Below are 17087 nucleotides of genomic sequence, written 5' to 3'. Positions count from 1 at the left end.
ACCCACAGCCCCTGCCCCCCAGCCCTGCTGGAGGGGGCCCCCAACTGCCAGGGCATGGAGCCAGGGACCCAGGTATGCAGCCTCCTGCCCCTAATGGAAGGTAGTGGCTGCTGCAGCAGGAGCACCAGCTGGCTCCCCCCACCCCTGCTGCCCACCTCCTGCGGGCTCCAGTGGGGCCAACTCCTGGAGGCAGCATGAACACCCAGGGTCCAGGAGGGACCCGTGCCCTACCAATCAGTGGGGATGCGCTGCAGGCTCATGCTCCCCACCCTGCTGCCCACCCCCAGGCCCTCTGGAGTGCAGTGTGTGCAACCCGGCATGGCAGTGCACAGGGGGGATGTGCAGGAAAGCTGCTTGCCGCTGCGAGCTCCGTGCTGCTCTGGCCATGCTTTTCCTGTATGGGCTCACTATGCCCTGCCGTGCCACTCTCACACGCTGCAATCTGGAGGGCCTGGGGGAGGGCAGCAGGGCAGGGAGCGCAGCGTTTGTGACCCAGGGTTTTCAGCCGGCCAGGCACTCTGACCAGGAGAGAGTGTGTGCGTGGGGAGGGGGGGTTGCAGCCTGCTCCCGGCTGCCTGCAAACCCTCCCTCCAGGCTGGAGAGCGCCCAAGCTGGCTGGGGAATGAGCGAGCTGGGGGAGGGGGTTTGCAGCCAGCTGGGAACTCCAGCCAGGAATGGGGATACTGTAAACCCCCCACCCATCCCGGCCAGCGTGCCTGGCTGGCTGCAAACCTCCCCATTCCCTCAGGCCCTAGCCAGCTTGGGCACTCTGGCCAGAAGCAGGGGAGGTCTGCAGCCCCCCAGGCACTCTGCCAGGAGTGGGGAGGCTAGAAACCACCTCCCAGCTGGAGAGAGCCCAGCCAGCTGCAAACCTCCCTGCCCCGCAAGCCCCAAGCCCCACTTAACTCCAGCAAGAAGAGTGAGCCTGAAGCAGCCTCAAGTAAGTGCGTCAGGCTTGCCCTTTCCCCCTCTCCCTTCCCCTCCTGGCAGGGTTGAGGGTTTTCTCCGCCCCTTCTGCAAACAGCTCTTCCAGGCTGGAACTCTACCACCTGCAGAGCTCTTTGTAAAAGGGGGAATCCACAGGTTTCTCTTCATAAAGGGAAAATCTGCATCTTCTCTGATAAAAATAAGAAATTTGTGGTTTTCTCTCTTTTTCCATGGGAAATGGAAAACCCAGATCCCTGCCTACAACACACAAAACTACTAAGAATTTGACAAATCATATTTGCCATTTCTGCAACATATCAATTCGACAATATGTTTCCTGCTTCAGTTACCATATTCTTTCCAAACTGCAGGTAACTGTGGACTGTTTATAGGTAATGTAGGAAACAATCAAATGTCTAGAAACACAGGACTCCCCTCTCATCACTTTACATTCTTCAGGCTAAGAAATGACAGTAAAGCTACACTAGAAGAGTAGAGTATAGCAGTCAGCAAGATGTTTTCTTCCCAGCCAAATACAGATTAAAATCTGACAGATCCACTCTAATAAAAGAATGTTCACAAAAAAGTGTTTCTAGAAACAACAAATCTGCTTAAACAAATAAATAAAAGCCTTTAAAACGGGGATGTTACAATTAATATCTGTACCATACTTCAGGACAAGAAGCTGAGAGAATTTACATTCTACTGCAAACTTTGCCATAAACCCCCCTGTGATTCAAGGCAATTTACAAGGGGCTTAACTCTCACAGATGGTAAGTACCCTCTTCTTTTGTTGACTCCAGCAAAAGTCAAGGATACTCAGCAGCTTTGCAAAAATCAAAAGATTAATCTCTCTGGTTCATAGCCATTTTTCCTAGGCTCTCTTTAAAATATAGATAGTACTTACTTACCTAATGGTCAGTTAAGGCTATTGCTGATTAATATCTCTACCATACTTTAAGAACACTGGATGATGCTATTTTTAAACAACTGTAAAACAGCTTTATTAGCATTTGTTCATTAGTTCCAAAGTTATCTGCAACAATTATACATGGAAATAAATCCATCAAAAGGTAACAGATTTATGAACATTTGTAATAAGTAAGCGATTACTTAAAAAAAAAAAGAAATAAAATATGTATCATTTCTTGTTTATGATGCATTTCAATGGTTAAAAATTAGGGAAGTCATTACACAGAACAGGCATATAGCTTGTCCTCATACAGCTTACTCCAGATCCTAATTTATGATACCACTTTTCCAGAAAATTTATTCTGCCATAACAAAGAACATTTTATGCTTGTAATTATGAATAATTATCCAACCTACTGTTTTATTCCTCCCCAACTAGTTCCACATCAAACCTGTTTGCCATTTGAAATTTTCACTTGTGTTGAATGGTCTGTGGAATTTTATGGCCATTTCACAGAAGAAATTGGGGATGCCAGTTTTAATGTTAAAAGCAAAACTACTTTTACTGAAATTTAGATTAGTAAACATAATTTTTGATTTTAAAAATTACTAGTTGTAACATTACTATAAAAAACTGCTAAACTAAAAATACCAATCTATTTTTAAGAAATGAAGTTACATCACACTGTTACCTACCTGAAAGAAATGCCATTGACCAGCTGTTTGTGTTTACCAGATTTCGAAGACAGAGGCGAAGATGTGGGAGATAGATTGAGCGGCGCAATTAGACTACTGATGATTTCACTCAGCTGAGCACTCTGAAAGACAAAGAAGCCAAACTTTTATCCAGGCTGCACATCTACATAAAGTAGGATTTTTTGTTTGTTTTTAATTCCTTTATTTCTGATCTCATTTACTTCAAGGCAAGATTTCTGCACATATCAAAGATGCCAATTTTTCTTTACAAATTTTATTTTGAACTTGTGCAGAACCACAATGCAGTAGACAGTTTAGGGTTTTTCTACAAATATCTAATTTTTTTACTATTCTTCAGGACACATTTTAACTTGAATGGTAAGGGATAGCAAACATAGATATATACCATAACACTTTGCAAATGATGGTATAGCTGCAGTTCAAGACTTCTACAATGGACTTTCAAAGATGTCTCAAAAGAAAAAGAGATTGGCAGCCTACTTGTTTTTTTACTGTTGGCGCATAAAATAGTCTCATGTTTAGAAAAATCACATTCATAGATTTAATAGATTTCTATGTTGCTCAATTTGGTTGGAGGCCACTGTTTTAATAATAACCAAGTAGGCTGCAAGCAGAGCAAACGAAAACAAAAAGGATGCCAGGGGTCATAGGCAAGCCATACTTTAATTCTTACATATTGATATATTCAAAAACTATAGTAAACCCCACATTATAGAAATACATGACTTTAAGAACTGCCCGAAACGGAGATGCAATTCATTTGTTAAAATTAAGTGTTCCTTCTGAACTGCTGAATTGTGGACTGACTCCAGAGAATATTTCACAATGCCATTGTGTTTCAGATGTCAAACTTAATGGTTATTCTCACATTAAATTTAGCCTCTACCAGTGCTTAGGGAAAACTGGCTGCTGAATGATAAATTAGGTGCATTTAGGATTAGTGGATGCATCTACACGCCTGCTCTCCAGTAAAGCACTAATGTGTCACCATCTACACATGCACTGTATTAGGGTGCAGTAAATTAACTCTGCCTTAAGATAGTATTGTTAGTAATGTTTGCCATTTTTAGATGACAAAATCTATTTTTTAATCTCAACTGATTTGAAGGTGTTTTGCAAAGAAATGTGTGTTGAATACTCCAAGTAATGAGGTAAAGAGGGGACAATCAGAATATTCTAAAAATACCCTTCCGTTTACTTGATAGAACTGCCAACATTTTGTATATTTCTTGTTTCATTGTTTCCTTCCCTTGTTGGAAGTGGGAAAGACCAGAAAAATGGAGCAAGTGTTTTAAAAACAAAAATAATAGTAAAACAACAAAAAAAAATTGACAATGAGACTTAGGTGCAGGTGCTTAAACTACTTTGACCTCACTTTTCCTAGATTTACCAGTGATGTGCACTAGGCTAGAATGGTTCAGATGAGAATGATCCCATCTTGAACTGGAGTTTGGACTAGAACTAAATGACCTCTTCAGGACCCCTCCAAACTTTTAAATCATTCTACCTAAAGGCAAGATCTATAACTTTTGTCTGCCATTATGTAACTGGTTTAAAACTATTTACATAAATTAGTTAAAAGTCTTACTCCACATTATGGTATTAAATTTGTACGGCTCCTTCAGAAGCCTGTTGCCATGGCAGCTTTGATTATTTTTTTGTGAAAGGAAACCCTTCTACAGTCCATGTAATTTTTCTTGAAAGTCAGTTTCAAAATATATGTAGCACACTTTGAACTCAAATTCTGTTTTTGTCTATGCCAATGATATGCTACTAGAAGTAAGAATCTGTAATGTATTTACCAGACAGATCCCATGAGAATTTTTTTATGCAAATTTTTTTTTAAACAGAAATGTTATAATCTCTCATTTTATACAAGTATTTCTTGAAACAAAGAATGGCAACACATTAAACAGAATCCTTATTAAGGACAAGTGTAATTGGTAACTGTTGGAGGTGTCAGGAAGAAGCTCCTTGTTTATTTCTCTTAAGCCAGAAATGGTCACTTTGATTAAATCAAAACAAAAATACAGACAGACCAGTAACAAAAGGTTAGTTGGGAAGCCTAGTGACAAATTTTAAATCTTAAATTTATCAGCATCCACCATCAGGAGTGTTAAAAAAGCTGAGCAATTTTTTGAGGAACTGACATGTAACCTGCTCCACTTCTATAATAAATCATGTGGCTTCCACCTGACATTTGGTTCTAATTTTACTTTACCTGTTTTTCTATGTTTCGTAAAAGCAGAGTAGGACTGCTGGGTGACATTTCAAAATCGTGTTCCGGCAAAGAATCCTGTCTCTTAAGAGCAGCTTGAGAATTCCCTGCAGTGTTTAATAAAGCTTCTTGGTCTGTCAATTGTGTTTGCCTCTTCAAAATGCCTTTTGGATGCAGGCATTCTTCTAAGATCACCATCCCCTAGACAACAGCAATTGAACATGGTTGGCTGACAATGACTTAACCCTCCTAAATCATTTTCAAGTGGCAGTCAACCCTAGAACATACTTCTTAAGCCCTCAGCAACTTGTTGAAACAGTGGGAATGCCAAACAAATACAGTACGTAAATAATGTTACATATTGCTTTAGAATAATTTAAATGCATCATTCATATTTTCCCTCAGCAGTACTGAATATACATTGTCACAAGACCGTGCCAAAGTTCAAATCAGATACACATACTTCATTACAGCCTTTTCCTGTTGTTTTAAGAAGTCTCCTCTTCATAAAAACAAACAAACAAAAATGCCACAAAAACAAACAATCCAGCCATTCCACCCTTTGATTTTCATATTTGTTCAAAACCTTTACAGCAGAGGTTTATTCTGAAAGTACTGAAGTTTTCCCTTCTCCTTTTTCTCTGTTACCCAACCAAAATGTCAAGGCTCTTCTCTCCCATATATCAATGAAAGTAACAGGAGAGACATCTTTTTATTTTTTTTGGAAATTGTGTTTTCTTGGGTTTGTACTGATTAAAGTAACAAGCCTAAGTCCTTCCTTCTATCAGTCTCACGGTTTTTCAAAGCTATCTGAACAAATATACATGTTTTTATAGTCCATTATCTGTGGGATACATCTATACAAAACTATGTAGAAAAAACTACACAAAATAGAGCTTTAAGGCAACCGAATCTGTTTCCTCAAATGGTGTTGCTAAATTATCATTAGCCTGAACTTATATGCTTGAATCTTTTCCATTTGGAGAAAGCCAACAGGAACTTTATATTTGGTTGTGTTAGCTAAGTGTAAACCTGATATCCAGATCTACTGAAATGTTAAATCAGCGATTCTATTAAGAATTGGCACAATGAGATTTTTTCAAATTCACCTTCTCCTGCTTTTTCTTTCCAGAGAAAATATTTCTTCCATAACTGAAGAGGAAGGACAGAGAACTGGAATGGCATGTAAACTCAAGCAAATAAATACCCTTTTTCATAATAATCAAAAGGAAGAAGATCTCTGTTTTTACTGAACCTCCTCCAATGTTTCCTTGGCTCAGCTATCACAGTGTGTGATGCTCACTTTGAATACTGCCTCAGTAGCAACTAAGCCTTGAATCTCAGAATAGTCCTATCAGAAGGAAAACTTGGAGACCCAAACATGGAGCAGCCCTAGTCTCCCAGGGCACCTCCAATATTTACCCTCCATGAGTGAAGCTGCTTCAGTGATTCCAGCTACAGTGCCAAAAACAGAAGGCCAGAAGATTAATGAACATTAGCTCAATCTGGTTTCTCTACATGCACCAGATAGTTATTCAGTGAGAAGGGCCCAGACAGAAGTGTAACTGTCCATTATCACATCATAATCTGTGATTCATACATCTACCATTGCAGGAAACTAGTTCTTTACAACCAAGGAAAACCAGTGTCTTTGAGTTCTTTAGAATGTGTTGAATGGTCTGCCACGTCTACTGCAAAAAGACCTTGGTTCACAGAAACAAAGAAAATTCTAATCTCATCAATTATGCTTTGAAAGACAATCAAGTCTTCTTTCTATACCATTTTTATTATAATAGATACAGCAAAAGATCTTTATTTGTTCTAAAAGTAATGTGCCGATGGGAAAAGACAGCCTTCCTCATGACTTCTGGGATAGAACGTTAATTACTTGTCCTGTGAGCATAACCAAAGACAGCAATCAGGAAACTACTGTACGGATCCATTAAAAAAAAAAAAGGTTTCACTGTAGAGGTATTTATTTAATATATTTAAAGAATTAAGTGGGCAAAAGGGACTGCAAAAAAGAAAGGTGTTCATAGAAACAGACACTAAAAAACAGAAAGGAGGATGAAAAGTATTTAAAAAAGGGAAAAGAGGGATAGGAAAAGAAAAGGATGTGACCAGAGAGAAACATGGAGGATAAAAGTAATGCTGCATGCAGCACGGGAAGCTGAACTGGCTGCAGTGCAGAGGCCTTGCATAGGGTGTGCTCTTCATGCAGCGCCCCAGCAGACCAACCCCATGGACTGGCTCCAACACAGCCTGATCCAGACTGGCCTTGGAGCCAGCATGCACCCTGAACCAATTCCCTGTGCTATGTAGAGCACATGCAGTGCTGGGTCCAGCCCAAGGCTGGTGCATTACCCATATGGCAAGTGGGGTTATTTCAGAGACCTGTGGGTCAGATTAAATGGCTCCACAGCGGGGATCTAGTTTGTAGGCCACGTGTTTGACACTCCTGCAATAGCGTATGACCCATAAGTCATCAGAATGAAAAAAAAAGTTGTCAGTCAACCTCATGTTCTTTCATAGCTACTCTCTTGGTAAAATCATACTAATTGATTATTTTTAAAACTGAAATATGATCTATGAACAATCTAAAAAAGTAAACAAATATATATAATCACTTACTGCCGTTTTAGAATTATGTTGCAGGTAAGATGGCCCAGGAATTAGGAGAGACGTGGATTTCTTTGGATGATATCTTATATTGGACCAACTACACGGTTGGGATACTTAAACAAGTTTTCAAATGCAAGACATTCTTCTACAAGTCTGAAGAATGTCTTGCATTTGAAAGCTTGTCTAACTCTATCCCAGCTATACAGTTGGTCCAATAAAAGAGATCACCCAAAGAAATCCATGTATTTCACATAATCACTTACAAGACCAAATATCAAACAAAGTTGCTAGTGAAAGGGTAAGAAGGATACAGCAAAATGATGTCGTTCATTAAAAATATAAGGCCAAATCATTCCTTCCACTAGGGAAAGTACTTTACTCCAAAACAACACACAAGCCTAACATTGGGGAAACACATCATTAAAAGAATGTTGGATCTTTTTTTTTTTGTGTATTTTTCTTCCACTTTCCAAAATTGTTAGCTCCAAAGCACTATGCATATGGTGATGTGAAAGGGTGCAACAAGAGTAATTAAAAGTACAGGGCAGCCATAGGAGAATGTTACATGAATTTCAAATATTCCATGCATGGAATACGCTGCCATTTACATGGGGGATAGGGAGAAACTCCTTTCAGTCTACTGAGCAAACCATCACTGAGATATTAGCATTTGTGGCTTCCAATGCAGAGGGAACTGGCCAGCCAATAGAATGGAAATGCTAAGAATAGCAAAACATTCCTAAAATATTATCACAGTTCAGCAACTTTGCCCTTCCTATTTTTTATCTGAATCCTGTACAGTTTAAATGTAAATAAAACAAAATATTTAAATGTTAATGAATACATTAATATTTAAATGTTCATAATATTCAATACATCACTTGTCCAAAGGACCATACAAACATTAAATTATTAGTCCTCAAAATACTTCTATGTGGTAGGTAAAAAACCTCTCTGTTTCTCTTTTATAGACAAAAAGTTGTTTTAAGAGAAGAAGTGACTTCCTTAAAGCCACGGAAAGTTTATGACATAGCAGGGACTGGAACTCAGAAGTCCAAAGCACCCAACCAACCCTGTGTTCTTTCCTTTAGATCACCATACTTCTAATTTCTGACATGCTCTCAGTAACTTTTACAATACTTTTCATACCAGAATTATTAAAAAACAAGAAACAGATACATAAATATTACTGGAGACATCGTCAAAGGATTATTTAGAGAGCCCATTTCTGAGCGCACAGATAATACCTTGGTGGCACGTATCTGCCTGTGAAGGTCAGTGAGTTGTTGGATTTTGTATTCTAGCTCTGAAATCTGGGCTTGAAGCCAAGTCCAGCGGCAGCCAACTCTAGCTCTGTCTGCAAGCCACTTCCATTCAGAACTACAGTTGCTGTGAAAAAGACGAAATACTGATTAGTCCAAAAATAAAGATAACCACTTTTTCACAAAGACATTTTCAACAGCTGCTTTGCCTTCTGTTGTGAGCATGTCAGTTGCCTTTGGAGGACATCTAATTATATCAACATTACCACATCAACTTCTCAGTTCCTCAACTATAGAGCTAGTACAAAGTTCCTGAACTAACTAGTACCTTCAACGTTCAACAGCTATTTCAACTATGCTATAATAAACTGTTTTTCTGCTATATATTCCAAACACAAAGCAAGAGTGATTACTGAATTAAATCAATTAATGTACATTACAGATTTTAAAAGAATTCCAGGAAACCCACTGGCAAGAATGAATATATTTTATTTCTGTTAAGCCATATACTTCCTTCTACAAGACTTCATAAATGTGGTATCACTAACAATTCTGAAATAATACATTAATAATTGAGTCAATTATGTTATGCTACTCAAAGGTAAGTATATTGTAAGTTTTATTTTGTTCTACTTTTAGAAATCAATTTTATGAACATTTCTAGAAATGTGTGACAATGAAACTGAAAACATTCCCCTGGGTTCCCTACTGGTACAATATAAAAGACATTTTTATTTATTTTACAGAATGGCAAATATCTCTCTAAATGACCTCTTGACATCATTAAGCCAAGTTCATGGCTGGTGTCAAACAATTTTGCTCAGTGGCTCACATATGGCACTTCACAACTCAAAAATCTATTTTAAGATTAAAATATATTTAAATGAAGGAGGGAACAAAATACAGTATTTTAACATGCAAGATTCCATGCAGTACCTTTCCAGAAAAAAAAATATATAGCATGATGAGTTTTTACTCTAGCCGACAAGCAGTTACTTATAGCTACCTTACAAGATATCTTTCTGGAAGATGTGTTTTACTTAAGTCACTGGGCTCAGTACAGGAATAACTGAAGAAATTCAATGGCCTGTGTGATAAAGGATGTCACTCTAAGGCTGCATCCACACGTGATGTGGAAGTTTGGTTCCCTGGGGACAATTAGCAGTGGTGCACCCTGCACCACCGTTAGCTGTCCCCGGGTGATGCCCATGCCATGTGCCCTCTGGCACACAGCAAGCTACTCCAGGGACAGTAGGATAAGCTCGGGTCAGCACTGTGCTGGCCTCAGCAGCTTTACCTGGGGTCCTGAGGGTCTTCTGGGGCTGCAGCAGTGGCGATTCTGTCACGCAAAGCCTGGCCAGCAGCTGCAGGGCAGCTCCAGACAGCCTGGCTCTGCTTTTGAGCAGCACGCGCTGTCCATGCATGAGCCAGTACCCTTTTTTCCTCTATGATCCAGGTATCCAGGGGGCAAAAAAACCCTCTACACTGCTCCCCTTGCAGCACAGAGAACTAAACATGCAGCATATAGCACCACAGACATGTCTGTAGTGCCACATAACGCACTGCTACACTCGTCTGGATGCAGCCTAAATGATCTAACTACCTTCTAGCTTTAATCCAGGAACAAAATAATTCTGGAGGCAAAACACAAGAGCTATAGAGCCAGACTGATCCCTGCATGACAACAGAGTGGGCATGCAGGTATTGCTAAGGCTTACTGCTTCAACCTTGTGTTTTGTAACTGAACCATATAGTGAAAGAACACAACTATACCACAGAAAAAAACCTGAGCGGTTCTACAGTGAAGACCTAATTTGACAAAATTAATGTTTCTAAAGTAAAAATTAAGCAGATATTTAAAAAGGAAAAGAAAAAATAGAAGTTTTGAAAACAACCTTATAACTTTCAGGGGAGAGGAACTGTCATAATGCAGCAAAGAGTACAGAACTTCATAAACATATTTAAAATATGATTCCTGCACTTTTTAAAGAGATCATCTAGCTACTGGCCACATAATTTGCATCCATCTTTGACTCCCTCATGCATTGAGAATGTATACCTACAACATACAGGAGTCTGAGTCTAAGGTACTTAAACTGGACTCCTGAAGTCAACATAACCTGCAGCAGCAATCTAGATTTTTTGTGAGCTAATAAAGTAAATGACTTCTTACCACAGATCACTCTAAATTAAAATTGAAATGTTACAACCACACAGAAAAACTAATTAGAATACACTCTCTTTCAATTTTATTTATTTTCAGTAGTAGCTTAGTTTAGCAAAGAGGTTCATGAATGTCCACGCTTTTGATAAATCCTTATTCTCATTTCTCTTTGCTTCACCAGCACATGGAAACCTGCTTTGATTACTTTTGCTTTACCTTGTGTCTCATGACAGAAATAATTTTGATTCTATGGACTTTTAAGTACATAGCATTTCCATGCTGCATTTATTAGAAATGAAAAATACAGTGTACAAGAGGAAAAAAAAGCAGAACACCCTGACTTGTCCCAACAGGTAAAGCAGAACCGTTTGACTAAATAACCGTGACTGAAATAATTATGGCTTGTCTCAGGGCTGTTTAAAAGTTTTAAAAGTTAGTAGACAGAAAAGAACAGCTTTAGAAAGAGACATCAGGTCCCTTAATATTTTCACAAAAAAGCATAGGGTAACTAAATGGAAATAAAGGGATAACATTAATTGGAGAGATGCTGGTTTCTGCCCTTATCCTGATTAGAGGGGGGCAAATAACTGAAAAAACAGATGTTACAAGAAATCCCCAGACTGAGAGTTTATGAGCAATAGCCCAAGTAAAAATGTGTTAAAATCCCAAGTAAAAATGCAACACTATTTATAAATTATGGAAGCAGACAAAGAGTGGCCATGTTCCAATACAAATGAGGAAGAGAACCCATCCCACCCCCTTCAACAAGTCCAGCAACACAGAAGAAAGTGCCTACATAGCTGAGCCAGAACTAATCTTATGTCACAAGTATGGTATGAAGAGTCTGTGCCAGTAAAGATATCCACATTCAGATATTAAAACATAATGAATAAAAGATGAATCTACTGAATGTTGAACCATATTATTTTATGGAAACAAATCAACATCCGTTTTAGAATTTCTTTGCCCTTTACATTAAACAAAATTTTTTAACCACAAAGTCAATGTATCAGAAAAAGAGTTATTTTTCTTTCTACATATTTTAATTTAATTTAGTTAACCATATATTTACAGCCAATTCTATTATTGAGTATTTATTATCCTCTTCAAAGTCAATGGAAGTTTGCATGAACATCTCTTGGGACTTCAAAACAACAAATATATGCAGAAGAAAAAACAAACCACAAGAAGCACAGACAAAATGCAGAAATTCAGAGTACAATCAAATCTATAATTAGAAGAAAGAACTTGGAGCTGGCAGTCTGGGGGCAATGAGTTATAAGCCAATGAAGGAATTTGAGTTCTAGACTCATCTCATTTCCCTAGTCAGCAGAGAAAGGTTGAGAAAAATGCTCATATGATTTGCTTCAGTTGAGCATTAAGTGAGCCCCAAAGAATGTACTCTTATTATAAAAAGACATCCAGCTTTCCTTGACTGGAAGGACAGATTTTAGCCCAATCTCAGTGCAGGGGACAGATAGATTACTGAACACCAAGCCCTTCCCTACTACCCCTGGAACTCCGCACTCAGCCCCTTCTTCCAAAAATAACTTAATAATGGAAAATATTTTAGAACAGAGCTAATATGGAAAGAAATACTACTGTGACTATTTATCAGTGTGTTGGGTTTTATGTTTTTACAAGATCTATAATTAAAGAGCATCACGAAACAAAATAAAACAAACAAACAAAAAGGAACTAATTGCCGAAACAAAACAGACTTGCGCTAGGCACATGTATTTTATTGTCAAGGTATCCTGGTTTTGTAAGTATAATTTGAAAAATAGGTCATAAGAAATATTGACCAATTGCTTGCGGCTTTTATTCTGCAGGAGTACAAGATCAGCCTTTGACTGTAAATGTCCTGCAGAGCTGGTTTAAACAAACATGGTTACTGCTGAGAAGTCATTAGACTGGAGCATGTATCCACAACAGGTAAGATACTGTGATGTTCTCGAAGCAGGTACACTTGTTTGTGGAGAGTGAGGGACAACAAACATATATTTTCTATTAAACAAGAATGAGAAGCCAGCAATGTGCCTGTATCAGGCACAAAACTATACTGCCAATCACAAACAGTCAAAATTATGAATTTGTTCTCAAAAAGGTACAAGATTCAGTTATTAAAAATGTTGCGATTTTTCAGCCAATATTTTTGGCTGTCTGATAGGATGAAGCCACCGGGTGTATCTACACGATATGTTTACTGCAGTTGCCTAATTAGCTCAGCAGTAACTGTCTCAGCATCTACACATGCAATGTTATCAGGACATAGTAAACACAAATACCATCTTACGCAGTGTTTTTCACTCCATAGCAACGCACATGTAAATGCTGGTGGGACTTAGCTGGGGCTGGAGGAAGCTTCAGTGCAGAGGCTGCCTGCTGGCTACCCCTGCAAAGAAGCACCCCCATGCCCTAGCCAGCCCCTCTGTAGTATGCCAAGATGGGCTGGAGAAACCCCAGACTGGCAAGCTAACCCCCTGGCCTCCCCGCCAGCCAGGGCTGCTCTGATGTGACTCAGCGTGCTGCAGTCCTGGGCGCATATCCAAACACAGTGCCCAGAAGCAATAAACTCTGGTGCAATATGCGCTGGAGTTCATTGCTGTGTATTAATTGCATATGTAGATGTGCCCATACAAAACCAGTTTCTGTGTAACTGTATTTAACACTGAATTCGGAGCCTCATACACACATATGCAGATTTCTTATTCACTACAACAGAAGTGACTCATCTCACCCCCTCCTACCCCTTCATTTTTAATTGGGGAAGGGGATGATAAGAACAGAATGGCAGTTGTGTATAGCTTTCCTCTACCTTCCTCCATCAAGTCTGCTGCCTTCCAAACACCCATATATGCACTTATTTTTCTTCACCATCAGCCTCCTCCTACCCACCATATTTTCCCTTTCTGCCAGGCTACATGTCCTTTCTCTGCTCCAGTCTGTTCCTACATTCATCTGGGATCTCATTTTCACAACAAATATCCCATTCTCCCTCCTAGAGTATAATTTCTGGCAACTACATAATTTTGTATGTCCTGTTTGGTCCTTACACTAAGGGGTTACCATCTACTCTGGCAACCATCAATCTAAGTTTTAGCCCCACTGAAAATAGGAGATTTTAGTAATTGTTCATTAAACTTTTAAAAGTTAAACCCTTAAGACAAAAATCAGATAATTAAAGTGCAGCATTCCTCCTGTATTGTGATGATTTATTAATAAAGCTCAGTATTCTCACCATTTCCCCTCCCCCTTCAAAAAACAGGGGGCAAGTCTACACGAGATGCTTACGGCATGGTAGCCTAACAACACTGCATGGTAGTGTACCGGTCAAAAACCGTGCTAATAAGTTACTGCATACTGTTATTAGGCTACTCTGCTGTAACTGTCACAAAAAGACCATGCACTGGCACTACTGCACAGTAAATATAGTTACTGCACAGTAAGTTAGTACTTTATTAAAGAAATACTAAACTAAATGCACAGTAACTACAGCGCATTAATGAATATGTAAGCATACCCAGGAAGCCAGACATTTCTCATAAGAACTAAAGCCAGTATAAATTAAAGCATATGCAGAAACACAACTATTACATTGCATAATGCATGTATTTTAGATTAAATCAGCAGTTGATTTTACTTAAGAGATAGAAATGCTCACTACAACAAAAACTGACACTTATAACAGCTGAGCAAACATGTCCAATATATGACATGACCTGTAAATGCTTTCTCAAGGACTAAGTTTTCTAGCACGCCTACCTAATGTTTGTTTTCAGAATTAACTAACTTTGTCTGCTGATGAAGCATTAATTCCCCTGGACCAATTAACTGTAAAATCTATTTAACAGGAAAAAATCCCAGTGACTACAAAGTTTTGTGCACTCATGCTCTTCTATAGATTCTAAAAAGTAATTTATGCTCAAAAACATGAAAACGCAAACTGAGAAGTATCTTTTTTTCTGATACCGTGAGATCACAATCATTTATTTTAACAGTTCAATAAAAGTCTTTGTTCAGATTTTCTGGGAATCATCAGAGAAAAACAATTGCAGAAAACAGGATGACAAGATGTTGCCTTATGACAGGGATTCTCAACTGGGATGCCATGCCATCCCTAGAGGGATGCTGCACCGCAACGCTTATATTTGAGGAGTAAAGCACTCTCCTCCTCCAGTCCAGCTCATTGCACCTGCTGCAGCATTTTGAAGACTAGTGCCCTGTGCTCTAGGGACTGTTGCTGCCCCCAGCCCCACCAACACACCTACACTGCTTGGCCTCACACTTTGAGCAGTGCACACTGCAGTGGAAAGGTGGGCAGACACATGGATGGAGCAGTGTTTTTCAGCCCAGCTCACCCCATGGCTTCTCCCATGCTCCCAGGGCTGCAGGAGAGGCTGTTGAGGGAGATGGCTCTGGTCACAAGCATGCATGACCCCAGGGGTACAGACTCAGTCACAGGGACCAACTTTGTCCCCTCAGATATGGACTGGGGGCAGGGAGAGGGGCAGGTACTGGAAAGAGCAGGTCATGGCAAAGTGAGGTCCTGCCCCTGCTGCCCTCTCCTGATACCGGCTAGATCAGTGTTGCTCAACCTTATGAGTTTCAGGGCAGCTCTCCATAACCTTTCTGAATTTAGACTCCTGCTCAGTAAATCTCAACTAGCACCCTGGGGTGCTGCTAAATTCAGAAAAGTTATGGAGGAATGCCATGAGGCTATGATTGAGGACCACCAGCTTATAATAACCACCAACATCAAACCAAACTGTTCAGTGAAAAAAATCATTTCAGTAAGATGCAAAGAACTGAAAAATATACTATTATCCCTGCAAAGAACTGTAATCAGTTATTTCTACTACCTTCCCTGGAGTTTAATAGAGAATTCTGCCTGATCATTCTTCTGCACAACATTATATCACTTTAGAACAGATGGGTTACAGTGTTCCATATAATCTACAGACATCAGCAAGTGCTTATCACAACTCTCTGACGTATTGTTGCCAGTTGAAAGTTTCAGAACTATATCCAACCATGTATGTTTATACTTACACACAATACATAATAAGCTCTTTCCAGCTTGAATGACTTCAGCAGGCTAAATGTTTTAGCTTAGCCATGAGGTCTAAGGTGGATCTATAACAACATTCAAATCAACTGTGGCAGAAGTTAAATACATTTTCAGGTTTAGTCATACAAAACTTCTGGAATATTGAGATAAAGAACAAAATGAACTCTCCATATGTCAGTTCTGAATGGACAAAAGCAACTGTCATTCCCATATGCCAGTGGTGCCAGATCCATCCATGTGCCAGATCCAGCCAGTAAACCCAATATAGTAGGGCTGTGTGAAGCTTCAGTCCCTGATCCGATTCAGCCCAATTTGGTGGCTGAATCTCCGAATCCGAATCGAATCAGGAAACCCTTTAATCCCTCTGAATTGAACTGGAACCCTCCAAACCATTTCAGAAAGATTTGATGATTCAGACAGACACAGCTTTAAACATTTTTTCTACATACCTCGAGGTACCAGGCGGCTTGTGAATGCCGAGATAGTGGGAAAGATGGAGCTTCCCACAGGAGTGCTGGGGGCTCCCCAGCACACTCAGCAGCAGACCCAGAAGTGGACCAGAAGCACTTCCGGTCCACTTCTGGGTCCACCAGGAAGTGCACTGTGGGCCCTCCCCCACATTTCCATGGCTCAGGGATTCGTGCCTCCTGGGTCTGGGGGGACACCTGGGGTCCCTCCGTGGCCAATCACCAAACCAAGGGGGCGCCCCCATGCACACTCAGCAGCAGACGCGGAAGTGGACCAGAAGTACTTTGAGGAATTGGATCACTGTCCCCAACTAGGGCCGAATCCGAATTCAAAACAGCCCGTTTTGCACACTCCTACAATCCAACTGCAGGGGACTTCACAGCCCTACCTGATCCATCCACCTGGGGTGGGGGAGCATCTTGATCTGGACACATGGGGGGGATGGGGGAAAGGAGGCAGTGATCATAGTCTAGTGCTGACTAGGTCCATTCAGGATAAAGAGCTATAGAGTAGATGAGGCAATATTCATTACTAAAATATGCTGGTGTTTAAACAGAAACTGTGAGCCTATAAGAAGTGATTTGTAAGGAAATCTGAAGAATGAGCAGGAGACCCTTCAGTCTGTAGGGGCCTGATCCTTTGGGGTCAGGATGGAGTACCTCTTGCAAGGGGCTGTGCAGCCTGATCCAGTTTAAGTCAGCCCCACAATAATAGTTGCGTTTAGCA

At 40.0% G+C, this 17087-nt stretch overlaps 1 protein-coding gene across 4 annotated transcripts in view; it reads right to left on the bottom strand.

Annotated features, from left to right (window-relative positions):
• Positions 1-17087, bottom strand: part of KANSL1L (KAT8 regulatory NSL complex subunit 1 like) — a 116296-nt gene that overhangs the window by 84680 nt on the left and 14529 nt on the right. For 3 of the 4 annotated variants that reach the window (XR_002098679.1, XM_019523427.1, XM_019523425.1), the window contains exons 2-4: positions 8644-8785; positions 4778-4975; positions 2536-2657 (exon numbers count right to left, since the gene is read on the bottom strand). Coding sequence is in view for 3 of the 4 variants with exons in the window: in XM_019523427.1 (XP_019378972.1) it covers positions 2536-2657; positions 4778-4975; positions 8644-8785 (462 nt within the window). In the remaining variant the exon portion in view is untranslated. The remainder of the gene's footprint in view (positions 1-2535; positions 2658-4777; positions 4976-8643; positions 8786-17087) is intronic. The other variant, XM_019523426.1, reaches the window with a different exon arrangement.

This window comes from Gavialis gangeticus, unplaced genomic scaffold (genome assembly GCF_001723915.1).
Source record: "Gavialis gangeticus isolate Ggan-Ray unplaced genomic scaffold, GavGan_comp1, whole genome shotgun sequence".
NCBI lineage: Eukaryota > Metazoa > Chordata > Crocodylia > Gavialidae > Gavialis > Gavialis gangeticus.
This window is presented reverse-complemented; position numbering and strand designations above follow the sequence as displayed.